A 16,355-nucleotide genomic window follows, 5' to 3' on the forward strand; every position below is an offset into this window, starting at 1 on the left:
TACAAGCCTAGGTCATTAATACAGAGCAGCAGTGTGGTAGGTATGAGAAAAATAAGTCATAAGGCAGACACTTCTTCAAGGCAGTACAGCTGTTCTCCAGATAGGAAGAAAAATGGCAGCAAGAAGTCATGTATCCTTAAGGTTTCATTCATTCTCTCATTCATTCATTTAGATATATGCTGTGCCTGGAGTCCAGAGAACACAACAGTTGGGAGTTCTTACTCTGGAATATAATACCAATGTCCTAACCCCAGTCCTGCCAGGGAGGACTTGTGTGATTTGGCACAGTTGCTTATCACTTGCCCAAGAGGATTTCTTTGTGGGTTAAATAAGGCAAACCGGGAAAAGTACTTTGCATAGTAACTGACACCCAAGGTTAGCTGTTATTACAGATGAGAATTGGCAATGGCAGTCCCTGGAGAGAGTAAGTGCTGAGACTTCCTTACTTCCTCTCTTTTCCCACATTCTCCTGTTGAGCAACTGCCCATTCCCGAGTCTGTCTCTTCTCAGATGCTGGAAAAGGTGGATTTATACGTGGACAAGGTTGTTTACCCACTTTGGCAGACTGCCCAATTGCATGATTTCATTCAGAACTTCAGCAAGAATAAAGATGATTCGTAAACACCTCCTTTACCGAGTTGGAAATCAAAATATACAAGATTTACAGTTAAAGAGAGCAATACACCAAAAGGAAATAAAATTAATGCTAAAAACTCTTACCACATTGAAAACCATAGTTTTCTTAAGTAGCACCAGCCATATCAACTTGTGCCTGAATTTGTACCGTTGTGAATGGCATTTTTCCAATTAGAGTTCCTTTTTGAAAAAAACAATTTTTTTTCTTTCCATTGATCTTACCTTTTGTCAAACAGGATCTGTAGATTAGCAACATATATGTTATAGACATATAATTAATATACAATTAGTCTTTTCCAGCAAATGTGTGCTTTGTTTGAGCACCATATGGTTTTGTGCAACGTGTTTTCAGTGTTTGCAGTTTCTCTTCTCAAAAATACAGCCAGGTTGATTTTTTATAGAGATGTCCTGGAGCTTTTACAGCCACAGAATTGGCTTCTATTTTACCATTATAACTAGTAACTTGATAGAACAGAAAATTACTTTGGATTTTTATTCCTTAAGGTAAAATACATCGTTTTAATATATCACCAGGCAGGAGCTTGCTTTTTGTTTTAGATTCTTGTAATATTTTATGCTTTCAAAAGCCACTTAAGAATTGTAAAAATTAACCATCTTAACTTGCTGGCAGGCAGGTGAGTGCCTCCTGCAGACTGGTTCATAAGCCATTCTCCACACTGAGCTTTGTAAGTCTGGCATTCACACCAGGTTCTGTATATTTAGGGCCTTGTTCACTTTTAAATGAGAAGAATAGCAATGAAACCAACTATCAAAGCTGGGACAATTTTCAGTTTAAAAGAAAAGAAATGATCACCACAAGGGTTTCTTTTTTTTCTTCTTTCTTTCTTTCTTTCATTCATTCATTCATTCAAGTTAATAGGGAAAATTAATATGGCTTCCAAAGTTAACACTGCTTAAAGCTGGAGCTGCGTTTTATTTGTAGGAGAAAGTGGCCTCTTATAAGCTAACACACCAAAAAGAGCCACCTGATAATTTTAAGGTGCTAAAGCATGTTTATTCTCTGAGCAGATTCGGTTAAGCTATTTTCAAAGTTGTAAATTTGATGGTGTTTTCATTCTTCATTTCATGTATCAGGTTTGAGGTTGATAACTCTCAAGCATTTATACCAATGAGCGAGAGTGACAACATAAAAAAGAAAGCATACACACATGGATAATCAAAATTCATTTCTATTTGTCATTGAAATGTTTTATGAGAATATTTTCCTCAGTAGAGTCACCTTCCTAATTATGCTCTTCCTTAGCATATTAACACTGGTTTTCATGCCCCAACTTTATAAGCAAGAAGAGGAAATTAATATCAGATTTTTATAAAATCTTCCAGAATAATTCACAAATTAGATAAGCCATATACAAATAAAACAGAGTTTGCTGAATAATTATTTGTATTAAAAGGTACAGTTTTTGATGTTACATGAAAATACTTGTATAAATTACATGTATTTTTTTTTCTTAATTTCATGGAAGTTATCTCTACCTTTAATGAATCTTGAAGTTATAAATCTTGTATGTGTTTATGTATATCTGCACTGTTTTTACTTGTGTCTCTTCCCACTGAGCTAGATCAAGCTATCGCTATTTGTAAGTCATGCAGAGGCTTATGAGAAGATAGGCATAGAAGGTGTGACTCAAACAGTTTTAAGCTGTATTCCCTATAATAATAATTATAAAAATAAATAAATATAGAAAAGTCATAGAATGAAACTGATCATGTTTTTCCAACACGTAATATTAAACCTAAAAATGTATAATGTTGGGGGAAAGAAATACGACCTGAATAATAAGTTATTCTTATATGAACACATTTCTTGTACATTATACTCTACATGGGGATCATTATTTGACCACCAGCATAACAGAACACTTTGGGTAACTGCTGTGGCTTATGGAGTTACTGACTACTTTACATTTGGTTCAAATAATTAAGCCGGTGTTCTAGTAAATTTGATATCGTTCTGATGAATTGTGTGGTTATTTTTACAGTTATCTGAATGCAGCCCTGAAGTTCCTGCAGGCGGTCCATTTGAAAACCACTATGAAGAAGACTGTCTTGTAATTGATGGGATAAAATTAAAAGCTGGAGAATGTATTGACAATATAACTAACAAGTTTAAAGAAATAGATGCTCTAATGTCTGAATTTTAAGGTATTATTGATATTTTCAAAAGTTAATTATAAAAAGTTACGTGTTTATATTTTTCCAAAGTCAAAAACTTGAAAACATGGAGGGAGATAGGTATATGTTATACCAAAGCTGCTATTTGTAACAACTTCCTGTTTTATGCTTTTAGAATATCCATTGTTTTGAGAGCCAATCAAATGGTCTTCAAGTTAGTGTTAAGATTTAAGATTTAAAAAAACAATTTAGCATTTAAGAAACCCTGATATTTGTATTTGTAGATTTTTTTTTCTTGTTTGCCTTAATTTTAAAATGGTTTATGAAACTTACTGTGCAAACACGTGCTTTACAATGATTATTTCGGCCCTTTATTCAAATGTGGCTATTTAGATGTCTGTCAAGGCTATTATAATTCTTCCATATAATTCAAGCAGAGTAGAGATTGAGTATGTGTATTGGTAGTGGAATTAAGCTACTATAAAATAAAAGGAAATAATAAAAAAAATTATTGTGTATTAGAGTTGGGGTTCTTCTCAAAGGTGCCAGTTGCCTTATACTGGAAATAATCATTTCAACCATGATTCCAAAACCTGATTGAGTGGAGGTGGGAGGCTGTGGAAGATCAGAATCCTGGATGCTTCCCTATTAAATCAGTATCTCTGAAGGTGAGGATGGAAACCATGGTGAAAAATATGAGATTAAGTTAGGCATACTCACAATAAAAAAATTCTCAGCGTTATAGGAAAGCAAAAAGTGCATCCTACAGTACCACTCCCTTAACGCCTCCCTGAAACCCCATTCCATAGGGATTCCCATGAGCAGTTTCAGTGGGTGTCCTTCCACATAAGTGTTCTAACGCACATCCATCTCTAGTACCCACTCTCGCTCGCTCTCCATGTCTCTCTTGGGGGAGTATGGGATCAGGGAAAGGGGATTCCAAGCACATCGAAACCGAAAACAAAGCTTGAGGAGAGAAGAGAAAGCAATTCAGCATCTTGGACCTATTGCTAGTTGAATTAGCTGGAGTAACCACATACTGGTGTGAAGGTAGCCACAGCAGATGCGTAGCACTGTGCACACAGGCTAAGGGACTTGTACCTGTAGGGGCCAAGTGAAGAGTTTCAGACCGTGGAGTCCCTTTTACATTTCAGAAAGATCACACCAGCAGCAACACAGAGAATGGAGTGAGCAAGAGAGCACTGGAGACGGGGCTCCTTGTCAGGAGGCTGCTTGGGAAATCCAGTTGCAGGACTAGGAGAACCTGAATATGGTGGTGCTATATGGAGAGAGCAGAACGGTTTCCAGCTGCATTAACATCAATGAGTGGATTATTAGGATTTTGAGAATGGAAATAGGCATGCGACAGTAGGGGGGAGGTGGGGTCGACTTCAGGGTTCTTGTATTCACAGTGCTGTTCACTGAAGGTCAGCATAGGTGCAGATTAGAAGCGTGGGGCAGATACCACGTTTGGGGCCAAACTGTGTGAGTTCAGCAAAGGTTCGAAACTCTTCGTGCTTTGACAGAGCCTGCCTTTCAGAACCACGCCATGAGCCAGACTATGACTACTCTCTCACTGCATCATATTTACTTCTAAATGGTATCAAACAGTGGAAACTAAGGCTTCCTCTTTTTCTTCTAACAGAATTTACTCCATAGCCTTTCAGAAAAACTTCGCCTCGTTCTCTCGCCGCTATGATGTTATATTCACAGCCTACAAAATGTCTCAAGAAGTAATCGATCCCATTTTCCTGTTACTTCTTAGAATCAACAATAAAATGACTATAATTGTATTTGAAAGACTTGACCCACAATTCGAGTGTTTGATCTAAGCCCCCAGGTGGTAGACTAATTAGATCACTTGCAGCTAATTCCTGTTGGTGGAATAGCCAGTGCTCTTCCAAGTTAGAGTCCATGGGTAAGACACTGAAATTTCCAGACTGAATTCATCTCTGCCATGTTCTAAGCTGCAGAAGTCCGGAATTTCCACTGAAGTCTTTGTGCACTTGGGCAGTTCAAATTGGTCCTGAGGACAAACATTTGGGTTGGCTCTGTCTGCAGAGGAAACTTCAATCTCCTTCCAAGAAGAGGCTCTTAGGGAAAAGGCCTTTTCCAAGAAGAGGACAGAGGGGAGCCTCTGTCCATGTGAGAATATAGCCTTTCAAATTTCCAGATAGAATGTGCTCAGGAAAACGGATGAAGGAGCAGTCAACTAACATCTCTGTCCTCAAGGCTGAGAATCCTGCCTGGCTGGCAAACCCTACCTGCTGGTAAAGACCCCATGTTCAGGGCAGGCCGCTCAACATACACCAGGGCATAGCAGTGGGACTATGGAAACACGATGCCTGCCTTCACGTCCTGGTGCCGCCGCCGACTCATTGGGAGACCTGAGGCAAGTTACTTAACTTCTCTGAGCCAGGGCTTTTTTCCATCTATAGAGTAGAAGTTGCTGTGAAAGGAAATGTATGAATAGACATAAAATGCATAGAGCAATCTTAACACACAGAAAACTATGCAAGTCATGACCATGATTGTTGTCTCAAAAGCATTTCTCTTCTGACTGCCTCTGCCTGGTTATCCTAGGCCTAAAGCCTAAAGCCTAAATGTGCTTCTTTCAGCAGAACCTGAGGTGATACACCTGCTTCTGGGGGACTGGGGCCAAAGACTTCTCTGACTATGCTGACTCCCAGGGCAGGCCTGGAGGTGGACAGTACCCTGCCTCTATAGCTAGGGCCTCCTGCTAGGCCCAGAGGAGGACATTATAAGGAAATTGTATCTGCTCATCAAGGGAGATTAAATTCTAAGCACACTAGTTATACCAAGTTTGATATGGGGGCTATAAAGCAGTATGTTAGGACCTTCTGCCTGAGCCTTTGGGTTGGAATAAGACCTCCTCTTTGTCTAGTTTGAGGAGTGGCTGACTAATCCTCTTTGCAGTGAATTGACCAGCTAGTCTGTAGCCTCCATGAACCTATGGAAGGGCTGGGTCCACCAGAAGCTGAGTCCCCACTTAGATCTACAGACTGTGGAAAGTTAAGCACCAAAGCCAACTCTGTTGCCCTATATTCTAGGAAGTCCTGGTCCATTTGCCTCATGCAGAAGCTGAATTTATGCAGGTATTTCCAGTGGTAAGAAGCTTAGCTCTATCTTTAGTGGAGACAGGCTACGTATTTTGACTTGTTGCCACCAGTGGGATAAAGAGAGGAGTGCACCCTTGCACTTGCAAAAGTCTGTAGTGTCTACAGCCTTGAATTTCCTGGCTCTGCAGTGGAGGGTGATGAGTCACAGATAGTTAATATGTCCACTAACAGACCTAACACTATCATAAACTATCTAGAGGCTTTGTGGAAAAAATTGGCAGTTAGCTCTTTTTGGAGGAAACTTTTATTCATGAAAACTGAAGTGAACTGTGTATTGCTTTTCATGGAACGAAACCATTCTATAACCTAATGCCTCTACCAAATAGCTGGCATTCCATAACTCCACCACTTATTGGGGTTAAGAATTGGTATAGTTCTGTTCCAGATACTTCCAGACCAGTAGAATTTGCATCTGTGGACATTCCAAGGGACAAAGGTAAGATTTTGAAAATCCAAAATAGAAATATCCAAATCCTGCTCTATTATTTCTTCCTCTGTATGGTTCCAAGAAGAGGTCTAAACATAGTGCAATTAAAAAATTCTGAGTTCTTTTTTAGGGCTGAGCCAACTCTTGCTGTCACTTAGTAGAATTCTGAAAGAGTTGTTTAGTAAAGACAAATTTGACGTTAAGGTCCAAGTGGGATATTCTATGTACGCAAATCTAAATATTAGGATTTTCCCACCCACTGAGTGGTTGCATGGTATAGGCATGCAGAGTAGTGAGCAGCAAATGAAAGGGTAGGGGAGAGAGGAGAAACTTGTTTCCAAGAAAAATTCTGAAAGAATGAGTTGTTTTCTTTTAAATGCATATAGGAAAGTACTATGAGAAAGGAGATATGCTCAGAACCAAACAAAATAAAACACAGTTTGCAAGCAGCCCAGAAGTTGCTGGGTTAAAAAATAAAACTTTTTAATCTTCAGCCTCTCCAACCAGAAAAAGATTCTCAAATTAAAATGTAGCCTGGGGACAGTGATCAAGTCCAGGGGTTGGTTGTTGAATCACAGCAAGAGAGACAAAGACCAAATCTAGGGGGCTTGCAGGAAAACATGGCCTCAGGGTAAGGACCCAATCAGGGGTGTGGCTAATAACATTACAAACTATTACAAAATGACTTTTAAACCTCCTGCAAAGCTTAAAGGTATAGTAGTGCAGCCACCTGACATGCCCAAAGTGCTAGTAATTAAATCTGGAGAGAAAAGCCTGTCTTGAAAATAACTGTGGTTTTGACACATAGAATGGACTAGAATCAAATACATAGAAAACCCACTAAGTTGTAGAAAAACTGACACCACCTTAAGTACTAATACCCTGAACTAAATGAGACTGAAACTGTTTGAGAGGGGGAAGAAAGACCCCTGAGCCCCCAGTTTTCTATGTAGGAAATAGGCTAGGAAAACTTAGCCACCCAAAAGAAGTAGAAGTCTCAGTGTCCTCTTCATAAGCAAATGAGGAAGATGGTGGAAAAGGAGGTCTCAGAGGACAGAGCTAGGAGCTGTAGAGAACAATGGACCAAAGATCTTCCTCCTACACTACCAGACTCCACCCCACCCCCAGCTCACCTTCCCTTCCCCTGGGAGCAGGACCAAGGTCTGATGAGGAAACATATCCTACTCGTTTGGCAGGGAAACTTGGCTAATTTGCCTAGAAGGATTTCAGAATCACTAAGGAACAAGTTTCTTCATTTTGAATGAGGTGTTTACTGTGATTTTCCTGTCTCTATTATAACAATGCATATTGTGTGGGTGTGGAAAGGGGATGGGGCCTGTGATTTGTCTTCTCAGTTTATAGGTCCAATTCATATCTGGACCAGATGTAAATCATGAAGTCCTAAATGTTGAGCCTGATACATGATTGGGTGAGACTTGTGGTGTCCTTTGATGGGGATGGGCTGTTTTCATATTGGAGAGATGTGAATAATGTAGCCAAGCAGGTGGACAGTCATTGATTGAGTTCCTGATCCAAGTTCTTTGTATCTCCCTGCATTGTATAATTATCATGGATCTATCACAGACAGAGTGTACTACTACCGGGCCTTGTGACTTTGCACTTGGCCTCCTGCTTTGATCAATGAAATAGAGCTGAAGTGATGGGGCCAATTCATAGTCAAGGCCTTAAGAAGCTTTTGGTGTTTCTTCTTTACCTCTTATACCTCTGCCATTGTCTTGAAAAGAACATGCTGCGACAAGCCCTCTAATTCAGGGAGGATGAAAGTCCTGGGAGAAGACCTAGACCCAGAGACTTGCAGAATGAAGCAGAGCTGCCCCAGGTGATCTGCAGGTCCAGAATAGAATACAGTATTATTGTTTTTAGCTACTGAGTTTTGGGGTTGTTTGTTACACAGCATTTTTGTGGCAGTAGTTAACTGATACACTTGATTTCTTGGTTCCAGCAACAGTTTCACAGGTCGGGTGTGGTGGCAGCTTTCCAGCTGTATCTGACCCATGGGTTGTTTTCTCCTTAGGGTGGAGCTTCTATCAAAATAGCCCTGTCTCCTGGGTTGGACCCAGCGTGCTAGCCAAACGCCTGCCCAGTGACCCTTCCAGCTTTTTTTTTTTTGGATCAGGCCCAGATGGGCTCTTCAACTGATGGGGCTTAGCCCATTCCCTGCCCAGCCTCAGGTTGCTTTATCACGGAGGCAGCATATATAGAGATATTATAAGTTAATAGGATACCAGCACCACCAAAATATCACTAAGGGTTCATAAGCGTGGGTCACTTCTTTTTTAAGTATTTTTAGACTCTATAATAATTACAAAAGGTAGATAGGCCCATAATGGTGAAATGTCTCATTTGGCCAAAAAAGAAAAAAAAAAGTGTGCATATATTTCCATCCTCTTTCTGTTCCTCAAGTCTTCCAAGTCTTCCTTACCCTTTTGGTATTGTATCAAAGGATTTTAAGTTGCTAAATCTAGTTTTGGGTTCAGATTTTACCAACTTGCCTAAGTCACATGACCAATAAATGGAAAGGCCAGAATTTGAGTACATTTCTGTTTGTTCAGATCCCATTCCCTTTATAACTGTCTATATTGTTTAATGATCTGGTTACTAGGTGGGTGGTGGAATGATCATCTAGCTTCCTCCTATGTAAAATGAGGATGGAACTATCTAAACAAAAGCATTGTTGTGAGGAATAAATGAGCTATTTTATGTGAAAATGCTCTGTAAATCAACTATCTTCTATATATTCTTTCTGAAGGAAACTGAGTATGTGCTTAAGTACACTGCAATTAATTATTACTGAGATAAAATGTAATTATGCATTTGAAATGATCACTTGTCTTACTCTTGTATCTCTCCATCTACCGTCATCAATATCAGAATTTTTTTTTCTCTTTTTTAAAATTAAGTTTTGGAAACCATCACTGGCGGCATGTGACCCTCTCTCTGATGCGTGTGTTAACAGCAATGTCTGTCTTTTAAGGGACATCTATCTCACTGTTAAATTTAACTTTTTTTAATGTTTATTTATTTTTGAAGGAGAGAGAGACAGAGCGTGAGCAGGGGAGGGGCAGAGAGTGAGGGAGACACAGAATCCGAAGCAGGCTCCAGGCTCTGAGCTGTCAGCACAGAGCCCGACACAGGGCTTGAACTCACGAACTCAGGGCAAGATCATGACCTGAGCTGAAGTCGGACCCTTAATCGACTGAGCCACCCAGGCGCCCCTCACTGTTGAATTTTACCTATGGCTTTAAATCACCTTGTTTTCTTCATTCCGTTAAAAAAGAAAAGGGGTGGGGGGAGTCTCAGTATTGATGAGTAGTGGCAGATTCTGTGGCATTTTAGATGCTTTCCAATAAACGTATGGATGCCTTTCACAGGGAGCACGGGTTGTATTTCAGCATGCCCTCCTCCAGCAAGTTGGAATTTAGGCCCTGGCTCCAAAGACCTTTTGAAAGCCAGAAAGCTCACCAAAATATATGGCCAGAGTTGGTCTGTTGTGGCAATGACACTTGCTTATTATGACATACAATTAAATTACATAGATTTAAAATTTTGTACAACAAGCCTCTTGCAGTTTGCAGAGGGAAAGGAGCAGGCAGAAGAGAAATATGAATATGGTCATGCTCCTCTCTTCTGGAGCCTACAATCTAGTGATGGAAGAATGTGAATAAATATAGGTGGTCCACAAAGCAGAAAATGCATTTGAAGATGGAATGTCTAAAAGCAGAAGGGAGTTGTCTTTCTAGATAGCTGAGAGTCAATAATTACAAAATCCTTTAATACGATTCCTTCAGTCTCAGGTGCCCCCTGCCAGAAGTGAGAAACCACCCTACGGAGTCTGACGTCTACAGACAGCTTTAGCCCTCAGCTGCCAACAGCTATTCATGGAGGGAGTTAAGCCAGAACTAGGGCTCCCCACTCAAGCCCTGCTTTGGTTCCTCTTGAATTGCGGAGAGGGCCAATGACAATGACACCTGATCTTTAAACCCCATAAGATCTTGACCCAAGGGGACTCAGTGCTTTTACCAATACAGTTGGATCAGACCCCAGGTCCTCTATGGGATCACCATCATTTATGCTCTCCACTTCCTGTTGAGTCTCCTGGCTGCAATCCATCGCCCCCTGTTCCTCCGTGACCTCCATAACTTCCCCTGCTACGGTGATGAAGCCAAAGTGTGGGAGGCACAGAAGGGGAGGTTGGCAAGGGACACTCCTCTTGGATAGGAGTTCTAAATGCGCCAGCAAGCTCTTGGAGCCCTTTCATTGCAGAGGGGAGCAGCCTTGTGCTTCTTCAGGGTAGAGGACTGGCCACACAGCCTCCAACTACCGCCGACGGTCTTTCTTCCACCTCCCCCATGGACTCCTAATTTCATCTCTCAGCAGCAGCTGCTCTCAGGCAACACCAGAGCTGGAAACTACCTGATCTATGAAAGCCTGACTTCTTCCAAGCAAAGGAGGGTTAGGGTGTGGATGTACAGAGAAGTGTGAAAGTGTAGATTATTTGGAAATGGGGGTCCAACCTTACGAGGTTATGTGTTAGGTACTTACGTGTTAAGTACTGGAGTAGACCTGTGAAAGGAGAGGAGAGGGAGATTAATTCTGACTGCAGACACAGCTTCATGGTGGCATTTTATTCGTTCCTTCACTCAATACTATGGGCCAGGTTTCATGCGAAGCGCTAGTAATACAACAGTGAACAAGACACACATGATCTCCAAACCTGTGGAGCTGATTCTGACCTTGAGCAGTTTGCTTTAGCCTCACTTTCTTCATCTGAGAATTGGGATGATGGTGATGATAATAATAGTAATAACACTCATCTCCTAGAGTTGTTGAACAGAATAAAATGAGTTAAGATGGGCAAGGTGCCTAGCAAAGTTCCTGGCACATTGCATTTTATGTAAGTATCACTACTATTTTTACAGTCTAGTTGGGGAGAGACCTGTGAAGCAAAGCCAGAATTGGAAGGTGGAAGAGTGGGCTGGCTGGAGACGATGAAAGTCACAGTCTGAACAAAGCACAAAGGTGGGAAAAGCAGGAACAGCAAATACCTAAGCCGAGTAACTAGAGTGCAGGGGGTGGAGGGTGTGATACGAAGAATATTGGGAGTTAAGGCTGGACCAGGCAGGTTGGGCTTTGCTCAAGGAAAGCCTTGTATATCACACTAAATGGCAGCTCTTCATTCAGCAGGGGAGCCAGGTTAGTGCAATGATGAAGAGCGGTGACCACCACAGTCTCCAAGATCAAACACCCAAGGGTGCTGGGCACCATGACCGGCTTGGAACCAGACCATTGTGCGATTTGCATGCACGGAGGGGCAGCAGGCAGACATTGCTATGCCAACCTGTGCCCCTGTGTCTGAGGAAATCCGTGCCCTGATGTTAGCTCGGATTGTCAGCTTCCACAGTGAGTGCCTTAGGGTTGCCAGCAGGCAGCCGGGGACCGGAAGGTTAGGTGTCTCTGCGAAGTCTTATTAAACTCTCAGCTGCCTGGGAATAATGCACCACAGCAGCAGAGTTTTAAATGGCAAAGGGTCTCTGGCTGTCAGCAAGGTTACAGGTAGATACTTTCATTTGTCCTCCATGAAAGCTTAATATCATTTTCTTCTGTTCAAGTCAGCTTATAGACCTCATTACTTCAAGTTCATCGGGCAGCTGAACAGACTTTTTGATTTTACTGTGCTTTCAGAATCATGTTGGAGAAGAGCTAATGCATTTTTAACCAACTTCAGCAAATTGAAGTCTTTGGTGCTGTAGTGTACTAATACAATTACTGCTAACTCTCTGAGAGCGGCATCTGGGTCCGGAAATTCCCACTATTGCGGTTGTGAGCTCCAGGAGGTAGGGGCTACATGTCCTTCCACTTGTGACCCACCCAGACCATAGCATAGTGCCTCGCACATGTGAGAACAGCAGTTCTATTTTTAGATTGATGTTGAACTTTCTGCCGGTCTAGCCTGTTCAAAAATGTTTTCTAACAAGCTCTATACTCAAGCACCTTTGGACCGAATCTCAGGTGGTTGTTGCTTTTTGATTCCAGTTCCCCAAACGCTGACAAGCTCTAGCTCTATCCGTTATCTATCGCGACAGTGATGCAGGGTAGCAGGTGACCACAAAATGCCAATGGCAAACAACAAAGCACGTCTCCTAGCTTGGGAGCCTGAAAAATTCAGCCAATTTGGCTACTTTCAGGTGATCTCACTTCTCTGTCTGTGGGCAGCTGTGGGTCTCCTCAGGTGTGGTTCTTCTGTGGCTCATACTAGGTGGGCTCACTTACCTGTCGAGGACCAGCTGACAGTCTTAGATGGGGAAATGGGGCAACTCAGCTCTGCTTTATGCACCACCTGTCGTCTTGCAACACACTAGCCCAGGCATGTTGTCGTGGAGATAGCAGAGGAACAAGAGTAAGAGAAAATTCCAATAAGAAAATCCAAATCACCTGCAATTCCACCAACTACAGATAAATCACTGGTGACATTTAAAAATTTCTTACAATCTTATTTCCAAATAAATATGTACTCTTAAATGCACAAGGAGCAACAACCACATAGTTATTTCCATAGCCTTTTTCTCTTAACCATATATTGTGAATGTAGTCCCATGCCATGAGATATTGTTCTACAACATGATTTTTAAGGATTGCATTGTATTTTTATCCATACAACAAAATACCCTCTTGATGGATGTTTAATTTGTTTTCACATTTTCTTTTCTTTTTTTTTCTAATTAAAAATTTTTTTAAATGTTTATTATTTTGAGAGAGAGAGAGAATGAGCATGAGTGGGGGAGGTGCAGGGAGAGAGGGAGATGCAGAATCCGAAGCAGTCTCCAGGCTCTGAGAGTCAGCACAGAGCCCGACATGGGCTCAAAGTCACAAACCTCAAGATCATGACTTGAGCCAAAGTCGGGCGCTTAACTGACTGAGCCATCCAGGTGCCCCTCCAGATTTTTAATTATACAATTATAAACCACTCTGTCATGAACATCCTTATCATTTTATCTTTGTGTACCTTACTTTTCTTTCAACTCTTTTCTAGAAGAGGAATTAATAAGTCAGAGTGTCTACACAGTTGCAAGGCTTTTTGTGGCTATCATCTATTATCTTCCACCAGAGGTGTGTGTCTATTTCTCTGCTAGACTGGGGTTTGGTTTCTACTTGAATTTTATGTTACTTAAAACAGTGCGTTGGGTTAATCTCTGTCTTAAAGAACATCGACTAAATGACTATGAGATGGTAGGTTTTTGGTTTTTTTTTTCTAATTCCTTAGAGAAGGCTGAAGACTAGCATTAACATAGGCCATAGACTCAGGCTGAAAAGTGACTGAGATAAGAATAATAAACCAGGTAATGGGCAAATGTGAAAAGAAACAATGGTCACTTGATTTAGACATTAGATGTCCTTTTGGTCAATCATTGTTGTGACAAATACTAGGGCAGAGTCATTGGTCTGGAAAACGTTTTGGTCAGCTGATAAAATTAAAAATGTAGGAAGTTACATTCCAATTTGGGAGGAGTAGGGAAATAGAGGTGCTTGAGAGAATAGACCAGTTTTCACTGAATACTTCTATTAAGGTAGTCACATGGCTTCTGCTGGTGTATTATAATCGCGATTGATGAGTTTTTGATGTTAGATAACTTAGGTGATGATTCCTAAAATCCACCTTTCTTGTATTAAATTGAAATTGCTTATAATGAGAACATGAAGACTTTTATTTTCCATCCACATATGTGCTTTTGTGTATCTGTAATTTTTATTTTTAGTGCCCAGAGAAAAACTGGTTTTGGATGATAATTCTTGCCCTGCAAAATGTATTTAAATTCATTCAAAATGATTATTGCTCCAAAATTATGACCTTCCACACAATGGACTATGAGTACTCCCTTCCCAGAGTCTGGGCTTTATTCATAATCTGTGGTCCTAGCACAGAAAACAAGGCCTTAATAAATATTGTTTATAAATGTTTAAACACCCTTGCCCAAATGAGGGTTAAATTTGCCATCCAACTTAGCCTTTCTAATTATATAAGTCTAGATTCTCAAAATTAATTTAACCTTGAATGTTTTTACCATATAGCACTTAATTACACATGGGCATTTATATGCCATTATTTATTTCATGTGTGGTAGCCAGTCTCTAAGACGATTCTCACCTGGTGTTCACACTCTTGTTTGGCTCCTTCCACACTGAACAGGGTTCGCCTGTGTAACCATCAAAATATCTCAAACATGACAGACTCTGACCTCCAAGGCTGGGTCATAAAAGACATTGTGGCTTCCACTTTATTCTCTTTTTGGATCACTCATCCAGAAGTAGTCAACCGCACGTCATGAGGACACTCAAGCAGCCTTAAAAGAGGTCCACGTGGTGGAACTGAAGCCTTCTGCCAACATCAGCACTAACTTGACAGCCACCTGACTAAGCTCTTCTGGAAGTGATGCTCCGGCACCAGTCAAGCCTTCAGATGACTACAGCCCAGGCCAGTATCTTGACTGCAACCCCATGAGACACTCTGAGCCAGAAACACCCAGCTAAGCACTCCTCAATTCCTGATGCACAGAAACTGTGTGTGATAATAAATGTTCATTGTTTGAAGTTACTAATGTTCTGGGGTAATTTGTTACACAGCAACGGATAACTAATATAATGTGTGACAGGCTTTTACCAACAAATAGATTATAAGCATCTTTAAAAAAAGAATCATATCTTTCATTTCTCATAGTGACCTGCATGATATTGAGATATTAGCCAAAATAAATGATGTTAATACTTCACAATTACCTTCTAGTCAAATCAACAAATATTTAATGCCTACCAGACACTCTTCTAGGAAAGCAGTAAACAAAAAAGAACTAAGTAAATGCTAGTGGATAAGACATATAATAATTGAAAATATAAATATGGACCAGGTCAGTGAAGATATGAAGCTCAGAACAACAATAAAAGATGGGCATGCTACTTTATATATTTGATATTGGGTGTCAGGAAGGCATGATGTCTGATATCAAATGTCATATCAAATGTCTGTCAAGACATTTGAGCAGAGAACTGTGCATGTACCTGTGAAGGAGCATCCCAGGCAGAGGAAATGGCCAGTTCAAAGGCCATGAGACTGGAAGAATGTGGCACATTCAACAGGGCCAACACGGCCAAGGCTGAGGCCGCCATTTGTTGCAGATTTCACTAGTTAGCTGCTTGTATTTCTCGCCAGTCCAACTACACATTTAAATCTGTCTCGGGGCTCAGACCCCACTTTCCCTTGGTTTTCTGAATTTGAACAGGGCACCAGATACTGGTGTAATTTAAATAGACCTTTTTATGTAAATGAATCATGATATAAACAGGAACACAGCTAATGAGTCAAAATAGGCTAATATTTGTAGCCGGAATGAAGAATTAGACAATTCACTGATTGCAATCTTCCTTTCATTACTTCTGCACTTGAAGCTTTCTGACTTCATTAAAGCCATTAGTGCCCACCAATAAATTACATAGCTTTGGTAGTAACACAAATATGTGTGAATGTTTCTGACATTGCAGGAAATAATCAGGCTCAATCAATATATGTTCATCAAGACATTAGGTCTCAAATCGATGAGTAATTAGCTCTCCCAACAGAAGAACAAATAAAACTCTGTTTCCTAAATGTTCTGTCATTCTATGCTGCAAGTTTCACCTCCTTTCCCTCTCTTGCTGGAGGAAACACATGTCACAATGAATCGAATGATCACTGAATAATGAGTTCTGCTTTGATTACAGCATGTTCGTGATCATAAATAAATGAAATTGTGTTTGTATTTCATAGACATCTGAATTTTTTAATCTTGCATTTCACCTCAGATAAACAAGTTTATCTTTAATAGGTAAACACCCCTCTGAGAGGCATAATGCAGAACTTAAACTCACATTTAACATTTTAAATTATCACGTAAACAAGAGCTCCTGCACGTTCTCCTATGGCAGCAATTGCTGTTCTCTTGATACAAAGGTGACTGATTTTCTTT

General features: G+C 40.6%; 1 protein-coding gene and 1 long non-coding RNA gene across 2 annotated transcripts in view; both read left to right on the forward strand.

Moving 5' to 3' along the window:
- Window positions 1-3,287, forward strand: part of ZCWPW2 (zinc finger CW-type and PWWP domain containing 2) — an 84,525-nt gene extending 81,238 nt beyond the window's left edge. The window contains 1 exon segment of the mRNA XM_019422861.2: window positions 2,640-3,287. Within this exon segment, the coding sequence (XP_019278406.1) occupies window positions 2,640-2,801 (162 nt within the window). The 3' untranslated portion in view covers window positions 2,802-3,287.
- Window positions 3,288-13,137: 9,850 nt separating this feature from the next.
- On the forward strand, window positions 13,138-14,950 carry LOC109251373 (uncharacterized). The gene is made up of 2 exons (XR_002073492.2): window positions 13,138-13,467; window positions 14,546-14,950. It is a non-coding gene; the product is annotated as an uncharacterized LOC109251373 (long non-coding RNA).
- The last annotated feature ends 1,405 nt before the right edge of the window (window positions 14,951-16,355 follow it).

Source organism: Panthera pardus, unplaced genomic scaffold (genome assembly GCF_024362965.1).
Source record: "Panthera pardus isolate Hobbes unplaced genomic scaffold, ASM2436296v1 HiC_scaffold_16, whole genome shotgun sequence".
Classification (NCBI taxonomy): Eukaryota; Metazoa; Chordata; class Mammalia; order Carnivora; family Felidae; genus Panthera; species Panthera pardus.